At 35.5% G+C, this 26,405-nt stretch overlaps 2 protein-coding genes and 1 non-coding gene across 3 annotated transcripts; 2 read left to right on the top strand and 1 right to left on the bottom strand.

Annotated features, from left to right (window-relative positions):
- Positions 1-2,442: 2,442 nt before the first annotated feature.
- Positions 2,443-6,092, top strand: LOC124820217 (uncharacterized protein At5g01610-like). Its single transcript, XM_047291869.2, has 3 exons — positions 2,443-2,649; positions 4,794-4,848; positions 5,573-6,092. The coding sequence occupies exons 1-3, from the start codon at positions 2,563-2,565 to the stop codon at positions 5,941-5,943; spliced, it is 513 nt and encodes a 170-aa protein (XP_047147825.1). The 5' UTR covers positions 2,443-2,562; the 3' UTR covers positions 5,944-6,092.
- Positions 6,093-6,641: 549 nt separating this feature from the next.
- On the bottom strand, positions 6,642-6,712 carry TRNAG-GCC (transfer RNA glycine (anticodon GCC)). Its single transcript has one exon. It is a non-coding gene; the product is annotated as a tRNA-Gly (tRNA).
- A 9,131-nt stretch (positions 6,713-15,843) lies between these two features.
- Positions 15,844-26,083, top strand: ILP1 (GC-rich sequence DNA-binding factor-like protein). Its single transcript, XM_088109746.1, has 6 exons — positions 15,844-17,119; positions 18,753-18,920; positions 23,014-23,678; positions 24,369-24,657; positions 24,860-25,149; positions 25,508-26,083. Exons 1-6 carry the CDS (start codon positions 16,028-16,030, stop codon positions 25,689-25,691), a joined length of 2,688 nt encoding a protein of 895 aa, XP_087965872.1. The 5' UTR covers positions 15,844-16,027; the 3' UTR covers positions 25,692-26,083.
- Positions 26,084-26,405: the final 322 nt, after the last annotated feature.

Here is a 26,405-nt window from a genome sequence, read left to right as displayed (position 1 = left end):
GAAGGTGAAGGCTTGGTGGTCACAGTGCTACGATGGTGATGAGATGACTGCGCAAGGTTCGCAAGAGAATCGGGAAAAACAATATTGGGTTTTGTTGTGTAGGTATGTGCGATAGTGGAGATGAAGGAGACGAACATAGTGACAACGGTGCATGGTCGCGGCGATTTGCGATTGGGGTTTTTCTGATTGTAGGTCTTTGTTGATGGTGGGGAGAGCACGATTCTGAGTTGGTTTCTGGTGGCTTCAAGTTGCGAAAATGGTGACTTGCTGTGAGTGTGGGCCGCACGATTCTGGAGAATGTCATAGAAGAGGCTTGCGATTTGGCTCGCAGAGATTATGGATGCGTTCGTGGAGATTTGTGAATCGCAGCGGGCATAGAGGCGTCGTTGGCGTTCCGGTGATGGTCTGATGCGATGGAGAAAATTGGGTGATGGCGTGAAGTCTTGCACTGTTGATGGCGACGGTTGTCTGAGGCAAGGTAGGCGTTGTATGTACTATAAAGAAGATGATGCGTTGAAGCTTAACGATGACGTAGAGGAGGGTTTCTGATAAAGGTTGATGGAGAGAACAAATTAGGGTTACGCGACGGCCTTGCGGCATGATGGTGGCGGCACAGTTGCGGCAGACGAGAAAGTTGCCACACGGCGGCAAGGGTTATGAAATTAGTTTTTTTTGTGGAGAGGATGATGAGGTGGCAACAAAAGTTATCGAATTCCACGTCATTATTTAAAATTTATTTTCACGTAATAAAATCACATATATCAGTATCACCACATCATCAGACTTTAACGCCGTCTGGGACAACTTAACAGATAGGGTAAAATTGACTCAATTTTACAAAATATTATGACCCAATTGAGACAGTTTCAAATATAAAGACTCAACTGAGATTTCCATCCGAGGGTTTAAACCTAAAAATATTTATAGACGCTTAAGAAAAAAATATCATTTTTAAATAGTGATATATATATATATATATATATATATATATATATTAATTTTTAAGATAGTCTAATGGATTAGCAATCTTTAAGAAAAATATCAATAAATAAATAAATTTTATTAAGAGAAAATATGCTCTTTGTTAATAATTTGGTTAATGTGCCAAGTTCATAGTACGTGTGAAAATTGCAAATGCATTATTATCGTCAAGTAATAATGTCGAGTCTACAAACACTGTATGTCTGGCTTTGTAATTAAATAAGTTAATAAAAAAATGAAGTTGGTAGAATTGAGTATTTGTTTGTGAAATAATAAATTAAATATAAAAAAATAAAAATATTAAATTAAGTATTCAATATATTTAAGAATATAATAGTTTAGTAATCACTTTCCTTTCACACCCTATGGTCTTCTAATTATAATCTAGTCCTACTATGTCAATGTTAAAAAGACATGACACATGCTATCTAATGCTAAGAACATGCAAAACAACACTCAAATCCACAATATTTAAATATTCAAGATGTCACACACACGTGCACTAACGACTAATTCAATCCATGTTCTTCAAAATTTCATTGTAAAAGGATACATATCTGTATTAAAAAAAGTAAATAATCTAATTAGATATCTAATTCAAGAGTGAATATTTGTATATAACTTTCTTAGTTAATGAAGTTGATTTATCGTAAAAGAATGAATGTTCATATTTCTATATCTCTATACTAAGACTCAACATTTATCTATTCAATTCTTTTTAAGTTAATAGCAGAAGAGAACAAAATATTTAAGAAAAACAACAAAATGTACCTGCTTTTAATTATACTAGGATTAATGATTTCAGTTATTGGGATGATAAAATTAATTCTAAATTAATGTGATATTGTATAATTATTTATATGTTTAAATTTGAGCATGAAATAGTGGTGAATAATATTGAATGCTATGTTTACATTTTCAAACACCTTTTTAATAATAATTTTTTGCCATATAATTTATCTTATTTTATAATATATTTTTGGATTAATTATGTCTCTACCTAATTTTTTTATAAACTCGATCTTAATCTTTAACAAAATATATGACACTGTTAATTCTGATTTTTTTCTCTCCATTAAAAAAATTTAAAAACAAAATTTACTAAAAGAGTATTTTATACATAATTATTTCTTTCAATTCTTTAATAACATGACAAGTCCTCAAAGTGTAGGATTATGAAGTTAATAATGTTACTTTTAAGAGTAGATAATCAAACCACTAATAGAAGGAAACAAGGCAAAAATACTAAACTTTTTATTAAATGCCAAAAGTAAAATTTGTAAAGAAATTAAAGTAAACAAAATATTAATTAATCTGTATTTAATTATTTTGTTCTCTTCTACCTTAAAATAATTAGAAAATTTATTGTATGAATTATCCACGCGGCTAAGTAATTGAGAAAATAATCCATCTATCTATTTTGGGTAGAAAGAAAAATAGTTTATTCCAAAAGCAACAATAAAGTGAAAAGAACGTAGCAGAGGTTTGGTCAGAGATTAGACTTCACAGAATTTATGTTGTGAAATTGTTTATTCTGAGAAGGAAGAGAGAAAAGAGAAGAGAAAAGAGAAGAACTCAACTATGGATGAGATATTGAACAAGGTGGGGTCATACTGGTTCAGCCGCAAGGCCAGCAAGGAGTTTAACTCTGTTGGAGATGATATCAACGTACACACCACAGTCCTTAACACCCTTTTATCTTTTGTTAGATTCATTCTTAATTTTCTATCTTTTTTCTGCAAAAAATTTCCTTTTATTGAGTTTTTTCTTCTTCCTTTACCGTATGACTGCTTCAATTTTGTGGTTCCGGATGTCATATTTGCCCCTCTTTTGAAAAAAAATGGAATTTAATTTCTTGTTCAACCATGGAGCAATGGTTTCGGTTGAGGGTTAAGGGTTGAAATAGAGATGTAAATGATGATTATATATGTGAATAATGCTCACAGGCGTGCCCTTTTGGGGTTCTACGAAAAGGGGACATTTTCAATTTGTTTTTTTAGGTTGTTATAGGGAGTGATGAGAAAAATTAGTTTAGCTTGTTTATTTATGTGTGCTAGAGAAAGTTTAGGTCTGGTATGGGTGGTGGAAGGTGAACTGCAAGGTAAAACCATGGTGCATGATGTGGATTTGAGGTTTTGGTTTATATCAGTAGAAGGTGCGCCTTTTGAAATCAGGCAGTAACCTTCATCCGAATTTTAAAGTCTTGGTAGTACCTGTTTACTGTGATTGTATTTCTTTTCTTTTGCACACCCACAATGAATTTACTTGTAGATGTTGGTTCGTTTTTCCCTTTTGGTTACTTGGAGTTCTTTATTGAATAAAACCTGGGTTATTTGGTAGTTAATGATGCTTTGTTTCTCAAATTCTCCTGCATTTGATATGTGGATAACATAAATCTTGGGGAAGGTTGCAATGTTTGAATATGATATATTTCCTGGTGGTTAGTCAATCTGTTATCATTGTGATAAGTGTAGCAAACTAACCATATTTACTTTAGTGTTGAAGCAGTTTCACAGAAACTGAAAAGAATCACTATCTATAAATGTGTATGAAATGTTTATAGATACTTAAATAATAAAATACTACGGTTATCATCTGTTCTGAGATTTTTAGTTTTTTAAGGCATTATTTATGGATTTGGTGAATAGAAACTAGGTTATAAGAAAGTATATAGGCGAGTAAAACACTGGCATTGAGTTCAGGATTAGAGTTCAGTTCTCAGCATTGCAAGATTAATTTCGCGACACTTTTATTGTAGGGGACATGAGATTCAAAAAGAATTGGGCAATAATTTTTTTAAGGAGCAACAGGTAAGGGACTAGTAGTAACTTAGGAAGGAAATTTTAGGTTGTGAATAAACAAAGGAATAGAGAAGCTTTATAAATTTTTTGCATGAGTTTTTTCTTTTTCTGGTAAGAAACAAGGGAGTTAGAGTAAAAGACATGAGGATGAAGCATCTGCTAGTGCAGAAAAATAAACCAGGAATGAAATCATTAATTCCGCTGGCAAAATTAGAAAAAAAAAACTAGATTTGGCTAATGCATTTGCAACTTGGTTAGTCTCTCTAAAGATATGTGATAACTATCTGTCATCACATATGTAATGTCTGTTGGAGAATCTGATTCCAGTAGGGTTTTCTGATACCGTCTTCCCCAAGCCGAATTCAGACCATGGAACAATCCCCATAATTCAGCCAGAGTGATTGTGAAATCCCCCATTTTGATGCCAAAAATAAGCAGTTATGAAATTGCCAAAGTGGTCCCTCAAACTCCCTTCACAACCAGCCATACTATTTGCTCCACCACTTATGCGTAGAATTTGATACCATATGTTGTGAGATTATGTTTCTAGAACCATTTTGATAATTTTTAATCTATATAAGTGATTCAGGTGAGAGATGCACAAAGATTGCAGTGTTAATTTTTGCTAACCAAGTTAGAAGTAGTGAGTGTTACAGTAAGCCCTAATGATTACTAGTATGTAATTATATCAATGCATGCTTGAAGTTAGTTTCTGTTTTGGTGCTGAAAGGTATTCATTTTTCTTTGCTGGAAATTTTGAGGTTCACTTAATGTGGTCAAAATTTGTTGGATATTTAACGACTTAATTATTTTAGTTCTCTAATTCTTCCTGCTTTGGTATAAGATTAGGTTTATATGAATATTAGGGAAGATGCAATGCTCAAGATTGATTTATGCCCCTGCTGTTCATTTGTGTATCTTGGGTTTGTAATGTTTCCCATAAATTTAACGAATTTTGAGAGGACATTTTATTGCTTATGTTTTATTAACACATTTGCCATTGTTGAATAGTCACTGTCAACCAGTATTGAAGGGGGAACCAAATGGTTGGTCAACAAATTAAAAGGTTTGTATCATAATGTTTATATGTATTGCTCAAACATTTGTGCAAGCATAGGCTTTGTAGAGTTCTTTTAATTTAAATTCATAATCCCAAGTATATAAATGCATCAAAGTTTCAAAATATTCTCTTCGATTGCCAAAGCCATTATACATATTTCATCAATCATATATGTAATTAATTTTTATTTGACCTGAATACAAGGGGATTCTCCACGATGAGTGAACTGGACTAACATGGGAAGTTAGTATTTTGAAATATGAATCACTTTCAACTTTGTGTGTGTGTGTAGGCATGGATGAGTTTTGGTGGTACTCTAGTGTGAATAGGGATATATACTTGCACTGCTTTTTCTGAAGAGAACCAGATACACTGAAAAGGACTTCAAAACATTCTAAACTGAAATTAATGTGACAAACATGGATTGGACGGTATTCATCGTCTCATCATCATATATGACAAAGTCATCTTGTACAACAAATCTTTTGAATTTTGGTATTTGATCATTCTATAGGTAAAGTAAGTTGTGGAAGCTAGTAGGATATTTGCGTTTGATCTTTAGTACATTCAGATGACATTGAAATTATTAGCATCCCAATTTTACAAATCCTAAAACAACTGTTAAGGCATTCAAAGATGATATATACATTCTTCTCCATCCATTGTCATCTCGCTTCCCAAACTTACCCTTCTCCCTTTTGATTAACATTACCCTCTTGATGCTTCATAGGAAAGATGCAAAAGCCATTAACGGAGTTACTAAAGGAGTATGATCTACCCATTGGAATGTTTCCTCGTGATGCAACAAACTACGAATTCAATGAAGAAACTGGGAAACTTGTTGTTTACATTCCTCAAGTGTGCGAAGTCGGCTACCGAGATTCATCAGTGTTGCGGTTCTCCACTATTGTGAGTGGTTATTTGGAGAAAGGAAAGCTAGCAGAAATAGAGGGAATAAAGACTAAGGTGCTGATCTGGGTAAAAGTAACCACCATTTCATCTGAGGGACCAAAGCTCCACTTCATGGCCGGCATGAAGAAGACAAGGAAAAGGGAAGCATATGAGGTTACTAGAGATGGTATAAATGTAGATAAGTTCTAATATATTTACAACAAGTTACTCTTGTTCAGTAGTTTTACGGTTACTAAAATAAGTTATCTGTTCTTGTGGATCATTTTATTCTATTAGATATGAATGTAGTGAGTGAATTGGAATTTGGAATTTAGTGGAACCTCTTTGTTCCTGCTGGATGTGAAGTGGTTTCAGTTTTTACTTTTTGGGTTCATATGTGCTAGTGAACACCAATGTGGGTGTTTGGATAACCATTTAAGTAAGAAAAATGATATTTAAAAAGAAATTCTTTGTAGTTTGTACCATTTAATATATGAAAGTACTTTTAGAAGGGTTTGTAATGGTAATCCAAACATGACTGGAGGATATTGTCAAAAAAATTAAATTGGTAGATGACTCTGGGGTACTGTTTCCCCACTAGTATTAGAGTATGCTATTAATTGTGTGGAGAATGGTTAAATGGCACAATTCAAACGTAGAATGTGTCGGTGCTACATTAACTTCATAATAATGGCACAATTTGGAATTGACATACTCAAATACATTGGTCCCTTTTGGAAATGTTGAAGTCTCTGTCTTAAATTGTAGGCCATGTTTCCTTAATTGTATTTGTCTAGGATCTACAAATTTCAAATAGCATTTGTAATTTGTAGAAGTTTGGTATGAAACGTCATCGTCAACGATACAGCAGTTTTAGATTTGCAAAATAGAAATTCAAAAAGAAAAATTGCACCAGCCGGGAATCGAACCCGGGTCTGTACCGTGGCAGGGTACTATTCTACCACTAGACCACTGGTGCTACTGTTATATGGAATTACATGTTTAAATTTTAGTGAATATAATCATCCTAAAATTAAAATCTTTCGCACTAAACAATACTAAAATATGATTAATTTTACTGTAATAATTTATAATGTTCCTATTCCGATGAAAGTTGAGAAATAATTTCACATCTTAAAATGTATAATGGCTGAAATTTTAAATAAATTCTATTTGTTAATATTATTTTAATATATTTCTTCAGTTTGTTTTATGTTTTTAAAACATTATGAGATTTATTTTTATTTTATAAAATCAATTTGAACATCATATTTAATTTCTATTTTTGATATAACTTTGATTCCACTTTTAAATTAATTTGATTTGATTTTCTATGAATTATTCAATTCTATTTTATTTTTGTAATTGCATATGATGTTAAAGCATTTTTAATGTAAAAATATGAATTTAGGTTTGAGATAAATTTATTTAAGTAAATTTAAAATAATATAAATTCATATATAGATTAAATATGTTTTTAGTTTCTCATCCAAAATTAAAATTAGTTATTGCTTGCAATTTTAATTTTTCTTGGTCTCCTAATTTTAGCAAGGCTTAATATTATTTTTTTTTTTATTTTCATTCACTTTGTTCAAAGTGAAACTAATTTTTTGAGTATTTAATGTGGTCTTAATTTTCATAATTTTTGTTCAATTTGACCTTTTTTAATGACGATATCTAAATCGTTAACGACATTGTCACATCATTATTTTTAAACTTCCAACATAGAAACCCTAGCCACCGACATCAGCTACCATGCAACTTCATCGCACGGTGCCGGTGACGTGCCACAATGAAATACCTACATGCATATACTAGAAACCAAGATGCAATTCTCTAAATAAATCCATAAATCATAAATCTTTAAATCAAAAACTAAGATATAAGCAATAAATCATAAATCCCTAAATAAAGCAACATTAGATCTCTAAATCATTACTTTATAAACAACATGGAATCATAAACCAAGATACAATTATCATGTTTCCTTCTATTTCCCATATAATCAAAACCAAATCAAACATTCTACCCAAAAACCAAAATCAGAGCACACATTCATTATATCTATTTTCAAAACAAAATACTCCAAATGCAATTATACTAAATTCGAGTTGCAAACCTAAATTGTAAAAAGAAAGTGAAAATAAAAAGCATGAGTTGAAGACAAATGAGATATAGAATGTGAAAGGGAAGAAAGGGAAACTGGAAGTTTGAAAACCTAGCATGGGCGGGCCACATAGGCCAAAACGAACACATCATTCATTAATTGCTCACGTAGACACTTTGTTGTTAACAATTTAGACGCGGTAAAAAAAATGACCAAATTAAACAAAAATTATGAAAATTGGGATCACATTAAACACTTGAAAAAGTCGAGTTCCACGTTGAACAAAGTGAATGAAAATAGGGACCACAAGTGGTATTAAGCCTTTTAAAAATGATTGGATATAATCTCTCTCACTTAACAACTTTTAATTCTCTCCGTGTTCAAATCTCTTATCTTCTTTTGTACACAACATAGTTACCTCTACAAGACACAACATAAATTATAACCTAGTACAAAAAGCTACATCTTTACATGAAAGTTAAAGCTCTGAGTAAAATATCTTTTTCAAAGAAGGCTATATAAAAGGGCCTACATGAAGATAAGAGAAGACATCTATGTTGGTTTATGAATCACAGATAAAAAATTAATAGGCATTAAACCTTTACAAATAGAGCAGTTCCCAGTTCCATATTGGATAGAAAAGCAAAAGCGTATTTGAAGGATTAGACATTAGTAACTATTAATAATCAACCTTAGGTATATGATCTTACTTTTATAGAGCACCTTTAGTTCTCTTTGGATTTTCTCTTTTAGAGATAAAGAGAAAGAAACTAGAATGATATGTGTGCTCACAAAGGGAGACCATGACCCTTTATGTACCTCTGATGATTACTTTTCTTTAATTTGAATAATTATAATTTGGCTCATTTAACAAATTAAAATTATTGTTGGTCTATACACAATAAACCTTTCATGACATATATGTTCTTAGCCACATTTACTTAATTAGATCACCTAATAATTGACTAATAAAATATAATGGCTCTAAACATTTAATGATTTGTTATATATAATTGGATATATATATATATATATATGACCTAAAATTGTTAATAATATAAAGATATAAAAATAAAGAATTATCTCTGTATATTTTTTACTTTTGTCTTTTCTAAAGCTTACATTCTTTAACCCTTGTATTTGAAAAAGAAAAGTCTCTTTACAAATTTTCATAAATTTTTTGTATTGATTTCAAATCCTTTCTTGTTGTGTTCTTTTAATACATAAAACATCTTATTATTTTCTTTAGGTTTAAACCCTCGTTTGGTCCTCGTATTTGTGTGTCAATCTTAAGTGGGACATCATATTTTTTTCGGTCTCAATCGGGTCCATAAACTTGTAAAAATGAGCCAATTAAGTCCTCTCTATTAAATTTTCATTGACGCCGTTTAACTATGATGACGTGGTGCACACATATATATACATCTTATATGACGTGAAATTTTTTATTTAATTTGTTATTAAGTTTGTACAACTGTCCAAATGTCGCCTCATAGCCTTTGCCGAAAAACCTTGCACCAATCAGCTTCTTGTTACAGTTTGATGGAAGTTCTTACCTCTCTCACACTCACCTTTCCCATAACACATCCAACAGCGAGAAGATCATACTACTCTGGCAGTTACACAGGAAATCAAATTATACCCATTTATACTACAACCAATGATATAATCATTAAAAAAATAAAAGGAAAATGACAAGGAAAAAGAAAGAAGAAATTTGTTTGTTTCCAATCCCTTAATAACCCTAATAAATCTTTCAAATTGAATGATGAATTCACTCATGGAGTTCTCCTGCTTTGCTTCAGATCCAACAACCATTCAAAAGGCTCTCCCACAGAAACTGATTGCGTTCATGAAAACAACCCTAGATTGGCTCTCCGATCACTTTTCCTCTCTGAAGAAGGACCTCAAGCACAAATATGAAGTCCCATATCTCAGACCTGGTTGGAAGAACTTGAGTAAGGTGTTAACCCTCGACAAGTGTAACCGAGTCGTATAAAGTAATAAAACTGGTAAGACCAATTATCGTTTTCCCAAAGGACTCACGACCTAGACAGTTATGTGATTTGTTGATTATCTAAGACTTGTAAAACCAATTCTTTGAGATTTTAAATGCAAATTACTAAAAATTAAATATGAATGCATGTATTGATCAATGGAAAGGAAAAAAGCAAAACGTGTGATTTGAATTATATGAATGAGATTATGTTGTTGGGGTTTATCTATTTCATCCTATCCACTCTCATGTATTCAAGAATTCATCTTTCTTAATTAATGTTAATGTCACTTTCTAATATACCTTAAACCCAATGTCTTGGTGAAGAAAACCTATTCACAATCACTACTTTACAATGTCTTGTCTCCCTAGCAATTATTCATGCATTATTTCGCACAGAAGCATAAAGGCAACCAACCATCATATTCCTATGTCTAGGTTTATACTACTATTGGGAGAGATTCCCCAGATCTAGATTTCCCCGTATGTGTCCATATCGACAAAATCAATAATCATGCAATAGAATGAGTTAAACAAAGCATGCATTGAGCAAAGAGGGAAAACCCTAACAATTAATGAAAGAAAACATATATATTAAAGAACCAATTCAATACATGAGAGTTTCAAAGGATTACATTGATTGCCCAACAACAATAAAGGTTTAGTTCACCATATTCATGGTGAAACTAGATGAAAAACAATGGAAGAATGAAAGATAAAACCCTAGAATTTGAAGAGTGCAGCTTGAGCATCCAAAATCCTCCTCCAAGGGATGAAGAAAGTGTATTTTGCTTCGTTTCAGCCAAAGATGACTGACCTAGGTCGACTAAGACCTTATATAGTATTCTAAAAATTACAGAAAAGTGGCCCAAGGCCCATAAAAATGGCGCTCAGCGGTAAGTGCCTCACCTAGGATTTCTTTTGTTTTATTTTCATGCTCTAAGATTTTGTTCCATTAGAAATATAGGTGTTTTATCTTTCATTTAGATTGTTTGAGTCAATTTTTAAATTCAATAGTGAATCTTTGAAAATGGTCAAGTAAGTAACCTTAGACATTCTGGCTAGGTAAGACTTGGTATTTAAGTGGCCTTTGGCTCACCTCTCTTACCTGGGAATTGTCTCTAGGTAAAATCTTAAACCTTTTCAAACTAAGAATCCACTTTTGAAATTAAAAAGATGAATGAGGAAATCATGATCACCAAGAGAGAAATAGAAATGAGTGAGCTTAGGAACTTGTTTGCCCAATACATGAAAAATCAAAATCAAGGTGAATAAAAAGAAAGAAGGAAGGATGAAAGGTACAACCAAGCTAGGAAAGATATTCCATTCTTTGGTAGGGACATTAATGCTTTAACATATTTAGCTTGGGAAAGGAAAATTGATAAAATACATCCTTTTCTTGCTAGAGATAGTGAGTCCTTTGCTCTTAACATATATCTTTCTAGTTTAGAAGAACACGCAAGTAAGTGGTGGAATCATAGGCAATATAGTGTCAAGAAAGGTAGAAAATCCTCCATTCATGATTGGTATGAACTAAGAGCTTGCATGAGAAGAAATTTTGTTCCTCCTTCAGACAAGAGAGACCTAGAATTAATGGGACACCTCATTCAAGAGGGAAAAACATTTATGAAAGGTCTAGATGGTTTCTCTACTAGGGAAATTGAATTTAAAGAAAAACTCGAGAAACTCTTGGATAAGAGAAGAAAGAGAGAGACTAGAAGGAGAGAAGAGGAATTAAGAGAAAAGATAGAAGAAGAAAAGAGAAAGGGAGAAGAAGAGAAGAGAGAAGAAGACGAGAGAAGAAAAGAAGAAGAGAGAAAAGAAGAAGAAGATAGAAGAGAAAAAGAAAAGAGAGAAAAGGAGAAATTGTTACTGATGGCAAATTCTACTCCTACAATTCAAAGGGAACCAAAAAAAGGAAGGTTTCCAATCCTTTAATTCTTCTTCAATTATCTTTAAGTCTTTGCAAGATAACTTCTCTTTTGAACCAATTGCCACACCAATTATCATTACACTACCCTCTTCAAAATATGGCAATTTAAATCTTGAGTTATTGTTACCCTTAGGGATACAAGAAACTCAAGATAAAAGAAAAGTGACTTGTGAAATAGGACTTTCAGATTTCTTTAAAACTATAAAACAAAGTCCTTATTCTAAAGTTACTTCCATAAAAAAATTCTTTCTTGGATTGATACTAATTGGAGATATATTTGATGCTTATTATAGATATATTTTTGATCCAGGAGGAAAGTAACAAACCAAAGTTGTGCTTCTTTATATCTTCCCGATTTGAGGACAAATAGTTTTTCAAGAGGGAGGGTATGATGGAAACCCATTTAGGGCAGTCCATTCAAAGGAGTATCAACTTAAGCTAAGGCTAAGAAAGGGAAGTGAAGAAGGACTGTTAAAGACTCTTTCTTAATTTTCTTTCTCTAAGTCTTAGTAGGATTCTCTTTAATATGTTTATATGTGTTTTGTAGGGTCTAATAAAGCTAGGAGATCATGGATCAACTAGCCAAGAAACTTGATAAATCAAGAAGCAAGGAAACATCAAGAATGAAGAAGCAAGCCAAATCTTCACTTAGAGGAATGTTGGAATCTTCACTTGGATGCATAGTAAGCTGCTTTGGAAGCCCACATGAGTCACATTCCAACCAACAGCTTGGTTGAAGTTGAAGAAAGCCTAGTGCTCAACAGATGAGGGTTTGCGCCCAGCGTCAACAAATGCACCAGTTGCCACTCACGTTTCTTCACCAGCTTCTTGTTTGATAGGCCACGTAGCCACTTACGTTTTCTTTCCACTTGCACAACTGGCCCTTGCATCATAGCTAACGTAGCTAAGTGTAGGCGTGAACCAGGAGCTTTGTTTCTCCTTTAAATACCTTGCTCCATTGCTTGTAACCGGCACCTTTGATTTGAATGAAGAATTGTTTTCTATTGATGCTGTCCAGAACTTTCTTCTTATTGAAGGTCACCGAGAGAGAGCTTGAGAGTTTCCTTTAGCCTCTCTCCCTAGCTAGGCTTCCATTCCTAGCATTCATCTACACCATCCACATCATATTTCAGCACCTAATCCTCTGCCTTCATTCTATTTTCTCCATCACCACTTCATCTATTTCTCATTACCGAACCACTGTTCAATTCAATCTTCCTCTGCTTCAACCTTATCTTCATCACCGAATCATCCATTCTCCTTCAATCCAGCCACCGAACACCGTTGAAAGAGTGGGTTCCAGAGTTTATGCTTTCTCCGGTCATCATCATAATTCATCTTCTTCCGCTGCAACAAAATGATGCTTATCCTCCTTTCCAAATCAGATTTCAGAAGTTCCTAGAAGAAGTTCCATTGATTCCATCTTCCACCAGAATCAGCTGGATCCTTCTTCCATCATGTGGTATCATGAGCTTAGGTCGTCCACGCACCAATAGCTAAGCTATTTCATCCATTTTTAGTCCAATTATGTTTCTGTTTTTGCATTCTGTCCAGTTTTTGTTCCAGCACTATTTCCATTTTGTTTTGGTTTTGTTCTTCTTAATTTGGTGTGTTTAATCATTGTTCGGTGTGCTTCCATTTTGTTATCATGTTTATCCTTTATTTTAAACGGTGAATTTTCTTTGTTTGAGTCATTTCCAGCTTTAATTTTCAATTTCAGTGTTGTCTTGGTCATGTGCAAGTGAATATTGCAGTTTTAATTTCTGTCACTGCTTTGGTATTCTTTTCTGCTGGTTTAATTCGTTTTGCTTGAGTTCAAGTGCTAGATAAGCCATATATCAACCAATAAAGGCAATGAGAATTTGTTATAGCCTTGGTGATACAAGCTAAAGCACTAGAAATCCATTTTGATTTCAAATCTGTGTTGAACTCTGCTGCAAAATTTCAATTATGTTTTTAAATCATGAATCTGTTTTCCAGTTGATTTCTTTTGATTCTAGTGCTTTATACAAATTTGGTTGATGATATTGAATGATGCTAAAAGTGTAGCAGATGATTACAAGCAATGAAATGCAATTTGCATAGCTTGGTTGCTCACAATTAATAGCATTCCACTGTTTCATCTTTTAATCCAAGCTTTTCACCCTGCTAAGTTTCTTTGAATTGTCCAATCTGAGTTTGGTCATGCTAAGCATCTCAATTCTAGCTTAGTTCCATAAAGTAACATCATCTTGAGTCATTTTCTTTGTTGTCTATTCTTGATTCCTTGAAATCTTATTTCTAATGGTATTTTTGGTGCATTTTTGCTTCCTAAATAGGTTATAGCAAGGGTGAATTGTTGAATCTTGCTATTTCTGTGCATTTACAACGCTTGAGCAAGTTTAAATTGTCATTTCAAAGTTGTTTGCACTGTTCATTTGGTCATTTTCCAGCCTATATGCAGATTTGCCTTTTAAACCTTCAAATTGTGCTTTAAATGGAAGTGAACCAATGATTTTGCATTGAAGTATGTTTCTGATTGGTTTAACAGTTTGCACATGCTTAAATTCATTATACAAAGTTGTTTGAAGAAGCAATTCAACTGTTGAATCACTTCTACACAGTTTTGGGTTTAAAACCACAAAATCAATCCAATTTTTCTGGTGTAGAGTTGAAAACTGAATCTGTTTTGATGAATGTGCTTTGAAATCCAATTTGGCTTGCAACAATACCTGGTTCAGTGATTTAAAATAGAATTAAATGGTTAAAAGAAGCAAAACAAAGTGTTAAAAGGGATTTTGAACCGTGTAGCCCACACAGACGACGACGAGGGCGAGGTTGATGACGCCACCGGCCTCGTCCTTAAACTCAAGTCCTTCTGCCTCCGCATGGATGCCTTCAGCTTCTGGGCTTTCCTTAGCGCCAAGAAGAAGGAGCTCGATGGCTTACGCGCCGAGGTCCCTGTCGCCCTCGCCGAATGCGTCGATTCCCCCATGCGCGCCTCACCAACCCCTCCCTTTCTTCCTCTAGTCTCCTCCGCGTTCTCGGTATAACTTCTTCCAACGGTGGCCATTCGCTGCAGGTTCGAGAAGGTTCAAAATGATACAGTTCTGTTGTGACCGACGGCGAGCTTGGAGGCGACCGAACTCGCTCAAGAGGCAATCGACGGAGGAGAGAGAGCTTCTCTCTCAAGGGTGAAGAGAAGAAGGAGAAGGGAGGAAATAATTACATTTGGTGTCATGTCAAACACTTTTTATTTAAATAGCAAATTCTACCTATTATAATATTTATACATCAGCATATAATGTGCGAACCACGTCATCACAGTTAAACGATGTCAATGAAAACTTAACAGAGAGAACTTAATTGGTTCATTTTTACAAGTTTATGGACCTGATTGAGACCGAAAAAAAAACGATGATCTACTTAAGATTGACAGACAAATATGAAAACCAAACGAGAGTTTAAACCTTTTCTTTAAAAAATGAAACAAAATATTTATAAATTTAACAATAAAATTAAACTATCTAATCAGACTCGACGTTATCCTTTATGATTAATAGCGTGCCTTATTGTTTTTTATTTTCAAAAGTTTTCCAAGATTATTTAATATTTAAGTGTTTAATAAATATTACATATTGTCTAGTCCCTAAAAAATTTAGGCTTAATACCCTATTTTGTCCTTAGTTTCGTTCGAAAATGTCAAATTAGTCCATCCTTTAAAAAATACGTCAATTACGTCCTCACTTAATAAAATTTGCATCAATAAAATTCCTTCCGTTAAATCCGTACAAACGGTGTTACTTAATAAGAGAGAAAAATAATTAACGCTAGGATTTAACGGAAGAGATTTCATTGATGCAAATTTTATTAAGTTAGGACGTAATTGACGCATTTTTTAAAGGATTAATTAATTTGACATTTTCAAGTGAAATTGGGGACAAAATAGGGTATTAAGCCAAAAATTTACAACTCTATTCAAATTTTCTTTTCTAAAATTTTATTTTATTGTTTTACAACATTATCTTCCTCCTTTATCATCTAGTGAAATTTGAGGATCTGGCAATCATTATAAGATATTCATATTCAATTTTCCCCCTTCTTGCATGTAGGGCTTGCCGGTTTTCCTTATACTGAAACCAACATTACACTTTGTGATAATCTTCATCACATTCTCACTAATCCATAATTTACTATATTGCCTTAATATAATCAAACTTTTCCTTCATCCGTTAATTCACTTCAACCGTTGCCTCCACCGGAACCCTCGCTCTCCCACATGTCCACCGCCAAATCACGCAACTTCCGCCGCCGTGGCGGCGGTGACACCGAAGCCAACGACGAAGACGGCGATACCTCCACCCTCTCGTCCAGACCCCCTTCGTCCGCCAAACCCAAGAAGCCTCAAGTCCCCAAACTCCTCAGCTTCGCCGACGACGAAGATAACGAAAACCCTCGTCCACGATCCGCAAAACCTCAACGTTCCACGAAACCCTCTTCCGCTCACAAAATCACCACTCATAAAGACCGAATAGCGTCTTCTTCCCCTTCGGTTCCTTCCAATGTTCAACCCCAAGCTGGAACCTACACAAAAGAAACCCTTCGCGAGCTTCAGAAGAACACCCGAACCTTGGTCACCAGCAGCAGCTCCTCTCGGCCCGAGCCCAAACCCCCCGCCGAACCTGTCATCGTCATCAAGGGCCTCGTCAAACCAGTAGCTTCGGAGCCCCAGGGTCGGGAATCGGACTCCGAGGGGGATCACAAAGAGGTTGAAGGCAAATTGGGTGGCTTAGGCCTTCATAATGGGAAGGACTCGTTCTTCCCCGATGAAGAAATGATCAAGGCTATTCGGGCGAAGCGGGAGCGCCTCCGGCAGGCGCGCCCTGCTGCACCGGATTATATCTCGTTGGATGGAGGCAGCAATCATGGTGCTGCTGAGGGGCTGAGTGATGAGGAGCCGGAGTTTCGGGGCCGGATTGCAATTTTGGGTGACAAGGTTGAAGGTGGGAAGAAGGGGGTTTTTGAGGAGGTGGAGGAGAGGAGAGTGGGTGTGAGGTTTAAGGAGGAAGAGGAGGATGATGAGGAGGAGGAGAAGATGTGGGAAGAAGAACAGTTTAGGAAAGGGTTGGGGAAGAGAATGGATGAAGGGTCTGCTAGAGTTGATGTTCCTGTTGGGCAAAGTGCTCAACAGCACAAGTATGTTGTTCCCTCTGCATCAACTGTGTATGGTTCTGTTCCAAATGCCGCTGCATTAGTGAGTCCTGGCATCGGAGGAGCAATTGAATCGATGCCGGCTTTGGATGTCTTGTCCATATCGCAGCAAGCCGAGAGTGCGAGGAAAGCCTTGGTCGAGAATGTGAGGAAGCTTAAGGTACGTCCCAAACTTGGCTGTGTGTCAGGCTGAGTTGTTACTTGTTGAATTTTCGAGCTTGCTTATATTTAGGCCTTAAGCCCCAAATTCTAAGATGGTATTGGAATCTATTCTCGAATCTAGATTTGTCATTGGTTCACTGATCTTGTTAATCAAACTTTAAGTACTAGGACTGTTGTTAGGTTGTAGAGTTATCCCAACTAAACATCACCAATATCACTGTGCAACTGTAAGTGTATTTTATGTAGATTTAGGTGATGAACTAACCAATGGCCTGTACTTCTGTTTGAATTGCCTCAGAGAATATGAACTTCCAAGGAATGGAATGGTGTAAATCCCACATCGACTAGAGATAAGGTCAATTCATAGTTTATAAATGGGTGCAAACCTCACCCTACAAACCGGTTTTGTGGGGTTGAGTTAGGCTTAAAGTCCATTTCTTAACATGGTATCAGAGCCATGGTTAGAGCCTATCCTAGCGATATTTGTTGTTTGCTGGGCATGTTGTTTCACCCGCTATCGGACCACCCATTAAAAATGTCTAATCTCACGCTCGAGATGTATATACCTCGGCGTGAGGGGGGTGTGTTGGAAGTCTCACATCGACTAGAGATAAGACCAATTCATAGTTTATAAGTGAGTGCAAACCTCACCCTACAAGCCAGTTTTGTGGGGTTGAGTTAGGCTTAAAGTCAATTTCTTAACAATATGCGTCCATAGAGAAGAGTTACCTTGAAAATTTCCTTGTGTTATTTAAAATTTTACATGAAAATGATTCTTTTTGGTAGCAATTGTATGGCTTTGTTATGATGAAGCATTGTTTAAATGAATGAATTGCTAAATAAATCTAACGAGTATCTACATTTTAAACATTTATGTTAACATCTACAGAAATTTACTTATATATAGTCTATTTGAAATCTGAACGAGCTCTTACTTCTATGAATATGTACTAGTAAGTGGCCTCACATTAGGAAATTTGGTGTATCAGATCACCGATAGACTGCAAGCATAAATGAGCGCATGGGAAATGGACTTGACCTAAGAGTATATTGACTTCTGTATAGGTAGTTTTCTCCATGATTTTATTTACCGGATGTGTAGGTCTAGGACAGGACACCGAGTTAGTGGGAGCAATAAAGCTAGATAGTAGAGTAGCCACTGTTATGGGAGAAAATATTTAATTTTACTTTCGAAATAAATGCCTGAAGGTGAAATAGAAATCGGAAAGTAGTGGGTTCAGATGTAAAATAATAGAGGGCATAATACAAAACTTAAGATATTTACATTATAGTTTTATCAAAGTTTTATGAGGTGGATTTGTACACCCTGAGGTGTACATGGATCTGCCCATGTGTATGGGATCTCATTTCTTTCATGTTATAATATCCCTTGGTTTAGTGTGTATGAAGGTCAGCAGTTAGAATTTTGTTATATTCAAGTCTTTAAATTGTAAAAACAAAATTTTTTTAATCCTGGAAACCTTTAAATTTTGTCATTTGATAAATGTCTAGATTGATACCAGTATGCGTCACTGTTGCTTTGAATATTACTCTGTAATGAAATGTATACAAAATTTTATCTTTTAGTGGATTGATATGTTTCCTTAGTTTCTCCTAATTTTTCATGACAGGATTCTCATGGAAGAACTATGTCATCATTGAGTAAAACTGATGAAAATTTGTCTGCCTCACTTTTGAACATTACTGCACTTGAAAATTCATTAGTAGTAGCTGATGAGAAGTACAGGTTTATGCAAAAACTCCGAAGTTATGTCACAAATATATGTGACTTTTTACAGGTAATAGTATTTTTTGTATTCTTTTGTTTTCCTAAATCCTTCATAATTAACTGTAAAATGGTACTGGATTCCTCTATAATATTTATTTAAGTTCTCTTTTCACCCTCATAATTTGTTTCCTTCTTTTTCTTCTTTCCTACATCTTTCTGTGTTTATTTATTTTTATCTGCATGAAAGAATTATTTTTATATATATATATATATATATGTATATATATGTATATATGTATATATATATGTATGTATGTATATATATATGTATGTATGTATATGTATATAAAAGAAGCACTTGGGGTGCCCGAATACAAACCAAAACTCTGAACAAACGGTGGATATTTTGTATATTATAGATAAAGAGTATAAATACTTATTAACCACCTATAACCCTCAAAAAAGACCCCAACATTTCTTACTTAACAGTCAATCGATGCAAGACCAAAAATTAGAACCTTCAAAATTTCAATATCAGATTCTACCTGCTTCTACTGGATAGCTCATCATTCTATCTTCTGTAGTTTAAGATTATAAAGGTGCTGAGATATTTTGAGTAGCTCCACTTGTGCCTTAGTCATGTGTTCCCTTCTCCGTCTTTTCTACTTCTTTCTTTTATATATTTGTATGTTTCCTAGTGTATACCTGCAAAAAAAATTCTGATGCACATGGTCTCTACCATTAAACCCATATCAATCTATTATTTGTTAAGTTTCCATAACCAATTTGGAAGCCTCAATCACCAACAGCACATCCTCCCTCCTAGTTCCCCTGCGTTTATGTTAGGTTTCTGAACCTAACTGTCTCACAGCACACACTCACTCAATAGCACCCAAATGGTAAGAAAAGAATGAAAATATGTATTCACATCAACCAATGTCATGTACAACCAGTAACTGGGAGCATAATCCCCCTCCACAGGATCAAGGTTCCTGTCTATACAATTGATATCAAAAACTCCTCCTCTACCAGACCCTCCCTTGCCTTCTTATAAAGGCAGCCCACTTCTAACTACCCAACAACAATTAATTCCTAAACTGAACAATTAATTCTTCAACTGTTTTCTCTCTCCTGCACACCTAATACCCATTATAACCTATCATATTAAATCCTATCATTACACCCTGCTGCAAAACAACCTTGTCCTCAAGGTTGGTACAGTAATGCTTGTTCCCATGGCTCATCTTCATCATAGGAAGGGAACCCACTGGCTGCTGCCTCCAATTCAGGTCTGGAGGCTTGGGAGGTGGTCTATATGAAAGAATTGTTGACTCCTTTAAGAGTTTCTCTTTTTCCAGAATTCCCATGGACCCTATGATTCTTCTATATTGCCTTCTGACCTGGTGACCACTTACATGGGCCTGGATTTTAACTCTTTTCTGATGAATGATCAAGAATTCTTTTCTCTTCTTCCACCCCCAAAACCTTTTTTGTATTTTTATAGCAGCAGTACTGGCGAAGCCCTCTCCTTGCCCAAATTTGTTCATCCTAGAAGCTAAAAAGGAAAGAACTTGTTGATCTGACCATCCAATTCCTTCATCATCATCATGTTGAGCTAACTGTTTCCTCTGAATGTTAAATTGCAGCCCTGCAAAGAAATATCTCTGCCATTGGTCTTCTAGTGTTTTATATGTTTGTGACAACCATATTTTTTCCCCACTCAAGACAGCTGCATCTTCTACTTTATTTCCAGCCATCATACTCACCCTGTTCCCACCATATTCTGCTTTCTTTCCTCTGTCTTCACCCTTCTTCACTGTTTTATCATACACATCACAACCTACCCCACTATCTCTCCTAGAAACGGCAGCTTCTGCCACTTCTTGGGCAGCAACACAAACAATGCCTCCATCATAGTTTTTGTCTTCTGCACTGATATCTCTTTCTCTTTCCTTCCCAGAAAGAGCAGCTTTTGCCACTTCCTGGGCAGCAACACCAACAACTTTCTCATCAGCAGCTTCTGTGATTTTTGCAGTTTGGCCTAACTTTTCAAAAACAAAACCTCTATCTCTTTTTCCGAACCCCATTATCAATGCCTCTTTCAGCCCTTTCCAAGAAAGGTTCTTGGTTTTATTTTTCCAGGCCCTGAACCAATAAACTGTGCCTCCCTCCATGCAGCTGTAAGCCAACCTGAGCCTCTCCTTCTCTGTGATATTTTGGGTGTCAAAAAACTTCTCAACTTGAGAGATCCATCCCAACGGGTCCAACCCCTCAAACCTGGGCAATTCTACCCGCTGCCTCCAATTCTGCTGCCCTTTGCCCCTGTCTTCCTCCAGCTCTTCCTCTGAACCATCTTTCTTTCCTCTCATGATAGCTTTCTCACTTCTTTCTGAGCCCATTATGTGAATCTTGATTTCCTGTAACATTTCTTTTATTTCTTGGATATCTCTCCTCCATTCTGCCATCCCCATTTTCTGTTCACTGACCCTTCTCTCCAAGGTATTGTCTCTTCCTTCCATGCTTCCACCCTTTCTTGATCACTTCTTGATCCCTTCTTGATCCGGCAGTCCCCTCCTAAGCGGAGCAGCTTCTTGATCCTTCACCCCCACTTTGATCCGGCAGGTCGGACCAAATTGTTAGGTTTCTGAACCTAACTGTCTCACAGCACACACTCACTCAATAGCACCCAAATGGTAAGAAAAGAATGAAAATATGTATTCACATCAACCAATGTCATGTACAACCAGTAACTGGGAGCATAATCCCCCTCCACAGGATCAAGGTTCCTGTCTATACAATTGATATCAAAAACTCCTCCTCTACCAGACCCTCCCTTGCCTTCTTATAAAGGCAGCCCACTTCTAACTACCCAACAACAATTAATTCCTAAACTGAACAATTAATTCTTCAACTGTTTTCTCTCTCCTGCACACCTAATACCCATTATAACCTATCATATTAAATCCTATCAGTTTACCTTGATTTCCTTTGTTGAACAGCTGCACTTGTGCCTTAGTCTTGTGCTTCCTCCTCCATCTTCTCTACTTCTTTCTTTTATGTGTATGCATGTGTGTGATAGGAAGTACCTGAGATGCTAGTACTTTCTTCAATATAATCCTCCTGAGGCATCCAAAAGGGTTGTCTTCCCATCACCACTAACACTCATAATATAGGTAGAGACATCTACAAATTCAGTCTCCTCAATGGCATATTAGCTTCATCTTCAATTTTCAATCCTCCCATGCCAGCACACCTCGTTCTTCCTCCTACACGTTCAGACTGTCTTTTGTTCCCATTCTGATAGAAAATTACTCCCTCAACCTACCAAATAGCAGACAGCCACTAGAGTTATGGTTGTTGGTATATCAGATGCAGGACACAGGCAAACAAAGAAATAATTTCATGCCAAAGAGAGAGCTTATTTCGTTCAGCCCCCATCCACCTATTCATTCTTCATTTGCCTTGCATTCCTTCGTAATAGAAAAAACACACCCCAACGTGCCAACTAATATATGGATGACCAGATTAGTAGTTACTGGTTTGTCAGAAGCATGGTTCCAGCAGGCATTGACAGACAGAGATACATTTTTCTGACTCCAGGATATTGGTGCTAATTTGTTCAGCCTCCTTTACCTGTTAGATCTTTCCTGTGCATGCATACTCGGCCAAATAGATAACAAAAAGCAGTCTGCATATGACCACGGACAGATGAGTAAAACAAAACTAGAGTTGCAGATACAGCTGCAGTTGCTGTATGCTGAAAGATGTAGGCAAGATGCTAATTTTGACTTAAAATGGTTTGTCTTAGAGTTTACAAATATTGACTATAATCCATTTGTAGAATTGTGTGCTTTTACATGTTTGAAATGCTATTGCAATCCCAATCCCAATTGTATGCTGAAAAATAAAATAAAAATTACCTACAATTGAAGACATAATTAATGCAATACAATGATAGTGACAGTACCATGTGGGATTGCTATAAACCACTTAGAAAACATGAGTGATACTTCTAATAATGTTGAAAATGAGTGTATATATGTTTTCTTAATGCTGGATATTTAAAAGCTGACACTTAATTATCTTGTCATTTTCGAATGTTTTTATGTTTGGTGTCATTCATTGAGGCTTTAACTTAAGTTATCCTATGAATTTTACTTCAGCACAAAGCTTTTTACATTGAAGAACTTGAAGAGCAGATGAAGAAACTTCACGAAGATCGTGCATCAACCATTTTCGAAAGAAGAACCGCTAACAATGATGATGAAATTATGGAGGTAGAAGCAGCTGTAAAAGCTGCAATGTCAGTATTTAACAAGAAAGGTAATATAGAAGCTGCCAAATTTGCTGCTCAGGAAGCATATACTGCTTTAAGAAAACAAAAAGATCTGCCAGTTAAATTAGATGAATTTGGTAGAGATTTGAATCTTGAGAAACGGATGCAAATGAAAATAAGGGCTGAGGCTAGTCAACGGAAGAGGTCACAAGTATTTGATTCTAATAAGCTGACACCCATGGAATTGGATAGTCATAAAATAGAGGGTGAGTCAAGTACTGACGAGAGTGATAGTGAGAGCCAAGCATATGAGTCACAACGTGATTTGGTGCTGCAGGCTGCTGATGAGATTTTTGGTGATGCTTCTGAGGAATATGGTCAATTATCTTTGGTCAAAGAAAGAATGGAAGAATGGAAAAGAGAGTATTCATCAAGCTATAAAGATGCTTATATGTCATTGAGTCTTCCACTGGTCTTCTCTCCATATGTGAGATTAGAACTTCTGAGGTGGGACCCACTTCACAAGGGCATAGATTTTTCAGAGATGAAATGGTATTGAACTATTCTCCCCGTGTTACTATTCTTTCTTGAAGCCTTTCAGAGGCATTATATAGGGTCAAAGGCTTCTTTTTACAAGCCACTTAATTGCATTCCCTTTCTTGTTAATATATATAAAATAGTTATCAGAATCTTATTATTCATGATTCGATACAATTCAGCTATCTACTAATTTGTATCTACATTTTAACCACTGCTATGATTCAACTATTCGTGCTTCTTACTTTTTTGTCAATTCTTATGAAAATAATAAAAGAAGCACGATGAGCTTATATTCTAAAATGAAATGGAATTTGAAAGAACATTTGTGAACTTCCTATTTGATTATTCCACTTTATTTTTCACTCACTCATTCAATGCATTTAGCATTAATTATCTTGTTTCCATTCTTTTGAAAAAATGACCTTACTAACCTAGATCTAAAGTGGAATGCATTTTGTGTTGTTTTATCTATTGTAGTTTATATTGTTTACATTCAGCACTATGTATCACCTATATGATATATTTGAAGTAATTTTTCGTCATACCTAAATCTCGCAATTGGATACAACAATTCTAAAATAACTCTAGAATTCATGATTTGGATCTCAGTTTGATAACCTTGATATGTATGCATATTGCTGGAGTATCTTTTTTACCTTTAATGTTTCATCAATTTATAATGCGTATTGTTGAATTATTCAGGTATAAATTATTGTTGAATTATGGTTTGCCTGAAGATAGAAAAAATTTTGTTCATGATGATGGAGATGCTGACCTTGAACTAGTTCCAAACTTGGTGGAAAAGGTTGCGCTTCCTCTTCTGCACTATGAAATTTCCCATTGTTGGGACATGCTTAGTCATCAGGAAACAAAGAATGCGATTGCTGCAACAAAATTGATTGTGGATCATGTGTCTCATGAAAGTGAAGCTCTTACTGGTTTACTAGTTTCCATACGAACACGCCTGGCTGATGCTGTTGCTAATCTTACGGTATGCTCCCAAATCAGCCTTTACACTTTCTACGTTACTAGTTAGAAGTACATATTCATGCATTTTATTTTATCTTTAGAAAGTTAGAAAACTTTGTGCGTTTTATGTTTGATCTGCATTGCTAGCTATATATGGGTTTATTGTAGGTATTTTGAATTATTAAGCATTTTTCGATAGATTTATCAGCTTGTCCACTTTGTAGGTCCCCACATGGAGCCCTCTGGTATTAGTTGCTGTTCCAGATGCTGCACGAGTTGCCGCATATAGGTTTGGTGTGTCTGTTCGATTGTTGAGAAACATTTGCTTGTGGAATGATGTATTTTCAATGTCAGTGTTAGAAAAGCTTGCTCTAGATGAGCTTTTGTTTGGTAAAGTTCTTCCTCACTTAAGAATCATATCAGAAAATGTTCAAGATGCGATAACAAGAACAGAACGGGTTATTGCTTCCCTCTCTGGGGTCTGGACTGGCCAAAGTGTCATCGGAGACAGAAAGTAGGTTGCTGATACTTTGTTAAATTGTTGATTACATTTGTTTCTTTTGGAAAGGCATTTTGCACATTTTTAGACTCTTTTCACATTACGTCAGTTTGGGTACTGTCTTTAGGGGCAAATTGGGTATTGTGTTTGGCAATTTGGGGTACTTATTTAATGTGTACGTACGGCAGGGGGCTAATGGAATGGGTGGGAGTTTAAATAGAGGGTTTAGGTTTAATATGTGACAGCCTCTATGAAGTCATTTAACTCTAGTTAGATGTCATTTATTATTTCTTTTATCACTATATGTAAAATGAGAGGCATTATGACTTTTGGTCAGTAGTCTAATACTTTCCCCGTCTTCTTCACATTGCAGACACAAATTGCAGCCCCTGCTGACTTATGTGCTGTCACTTGGAAGGATTCTGGAGAGAAGAAATGTACCAGAGAGTGACACAAGTTATCTTGCTCGCCGATTAAAGAAAATACTTGTTGACCTCAATGAATATGATCATGCTAGGACCATGGCTAGAACCTTCCATCTCAAGGAGGCATTATGAGCTCACTGGGAAACAGGAATTCATGTTCATTATACTTGTTCTCAATTTGTCGTTGAATCAGGCCCTAAGTTAACCCTTCTCAGGTGCAATTATGGAACGAATGCGACATATTCACGTGATTATGATGCTTGAAATTTTAACCTTTTTGATGATTGTTCATGTGAATGAACACACACAGGCATGCCCTTTTGAGATCCTGTTAAAAAGAAAAATTTTCAAATAGAGAGTTTTGTTTTTAGTTTTTCTTTAAGGAGGAGAGTTAAATAGGGTTAGAGAGTTCATTTGTGAGCTATAGAAATTTTAGGTTAGGTATGATGTGTAACATCCCAAAAATACAGCAACATATTATATGATAGAATGATTACAATTAATAATAACTCAGTTCAGTCTTACACTATGCGCATAGCCGAACGGCCTTACAGAAAGAGTCACAATATATACACAAAAGTAAGTACGAATTTGGCCGAACGGTTTTCAAAAGTCAAACTACCGAACAGTTATACATACAAGATTAGATAGTGACGAAGGATCGCCTCATTCAAAACTACACCACTCCATCGACCGAATGTCCTAAGGTTCAGTTTTAACTTCAACTTCTACCAGATTTTCTTCTACCAGCGCATCTTCCAACAGCGCGTCTCCTTCTGCTCACATTCACACGGATGATCATTGCATCGACAAGACGAACGTACAAAACAGACACGACAGGAAAAA

The sequence above is a fragment of the Vigna umbellata genome, chromosome 3 (genome assembly GCF_029865625.1).
Source record: "Vigna umbellata cultivar VRB3 chromosome 3, Vumbellata_1.0, whole genome shotgun sequence".
NCBI lineage: Eukaryota > Viridiplantae > Streptophyta > Magnoliopsida > Fabales > Fabaceae > Vigna > Vigna umbellata.
This window is presented reverse-complemented; position numbering and strand designations above follow the sequence as displayed.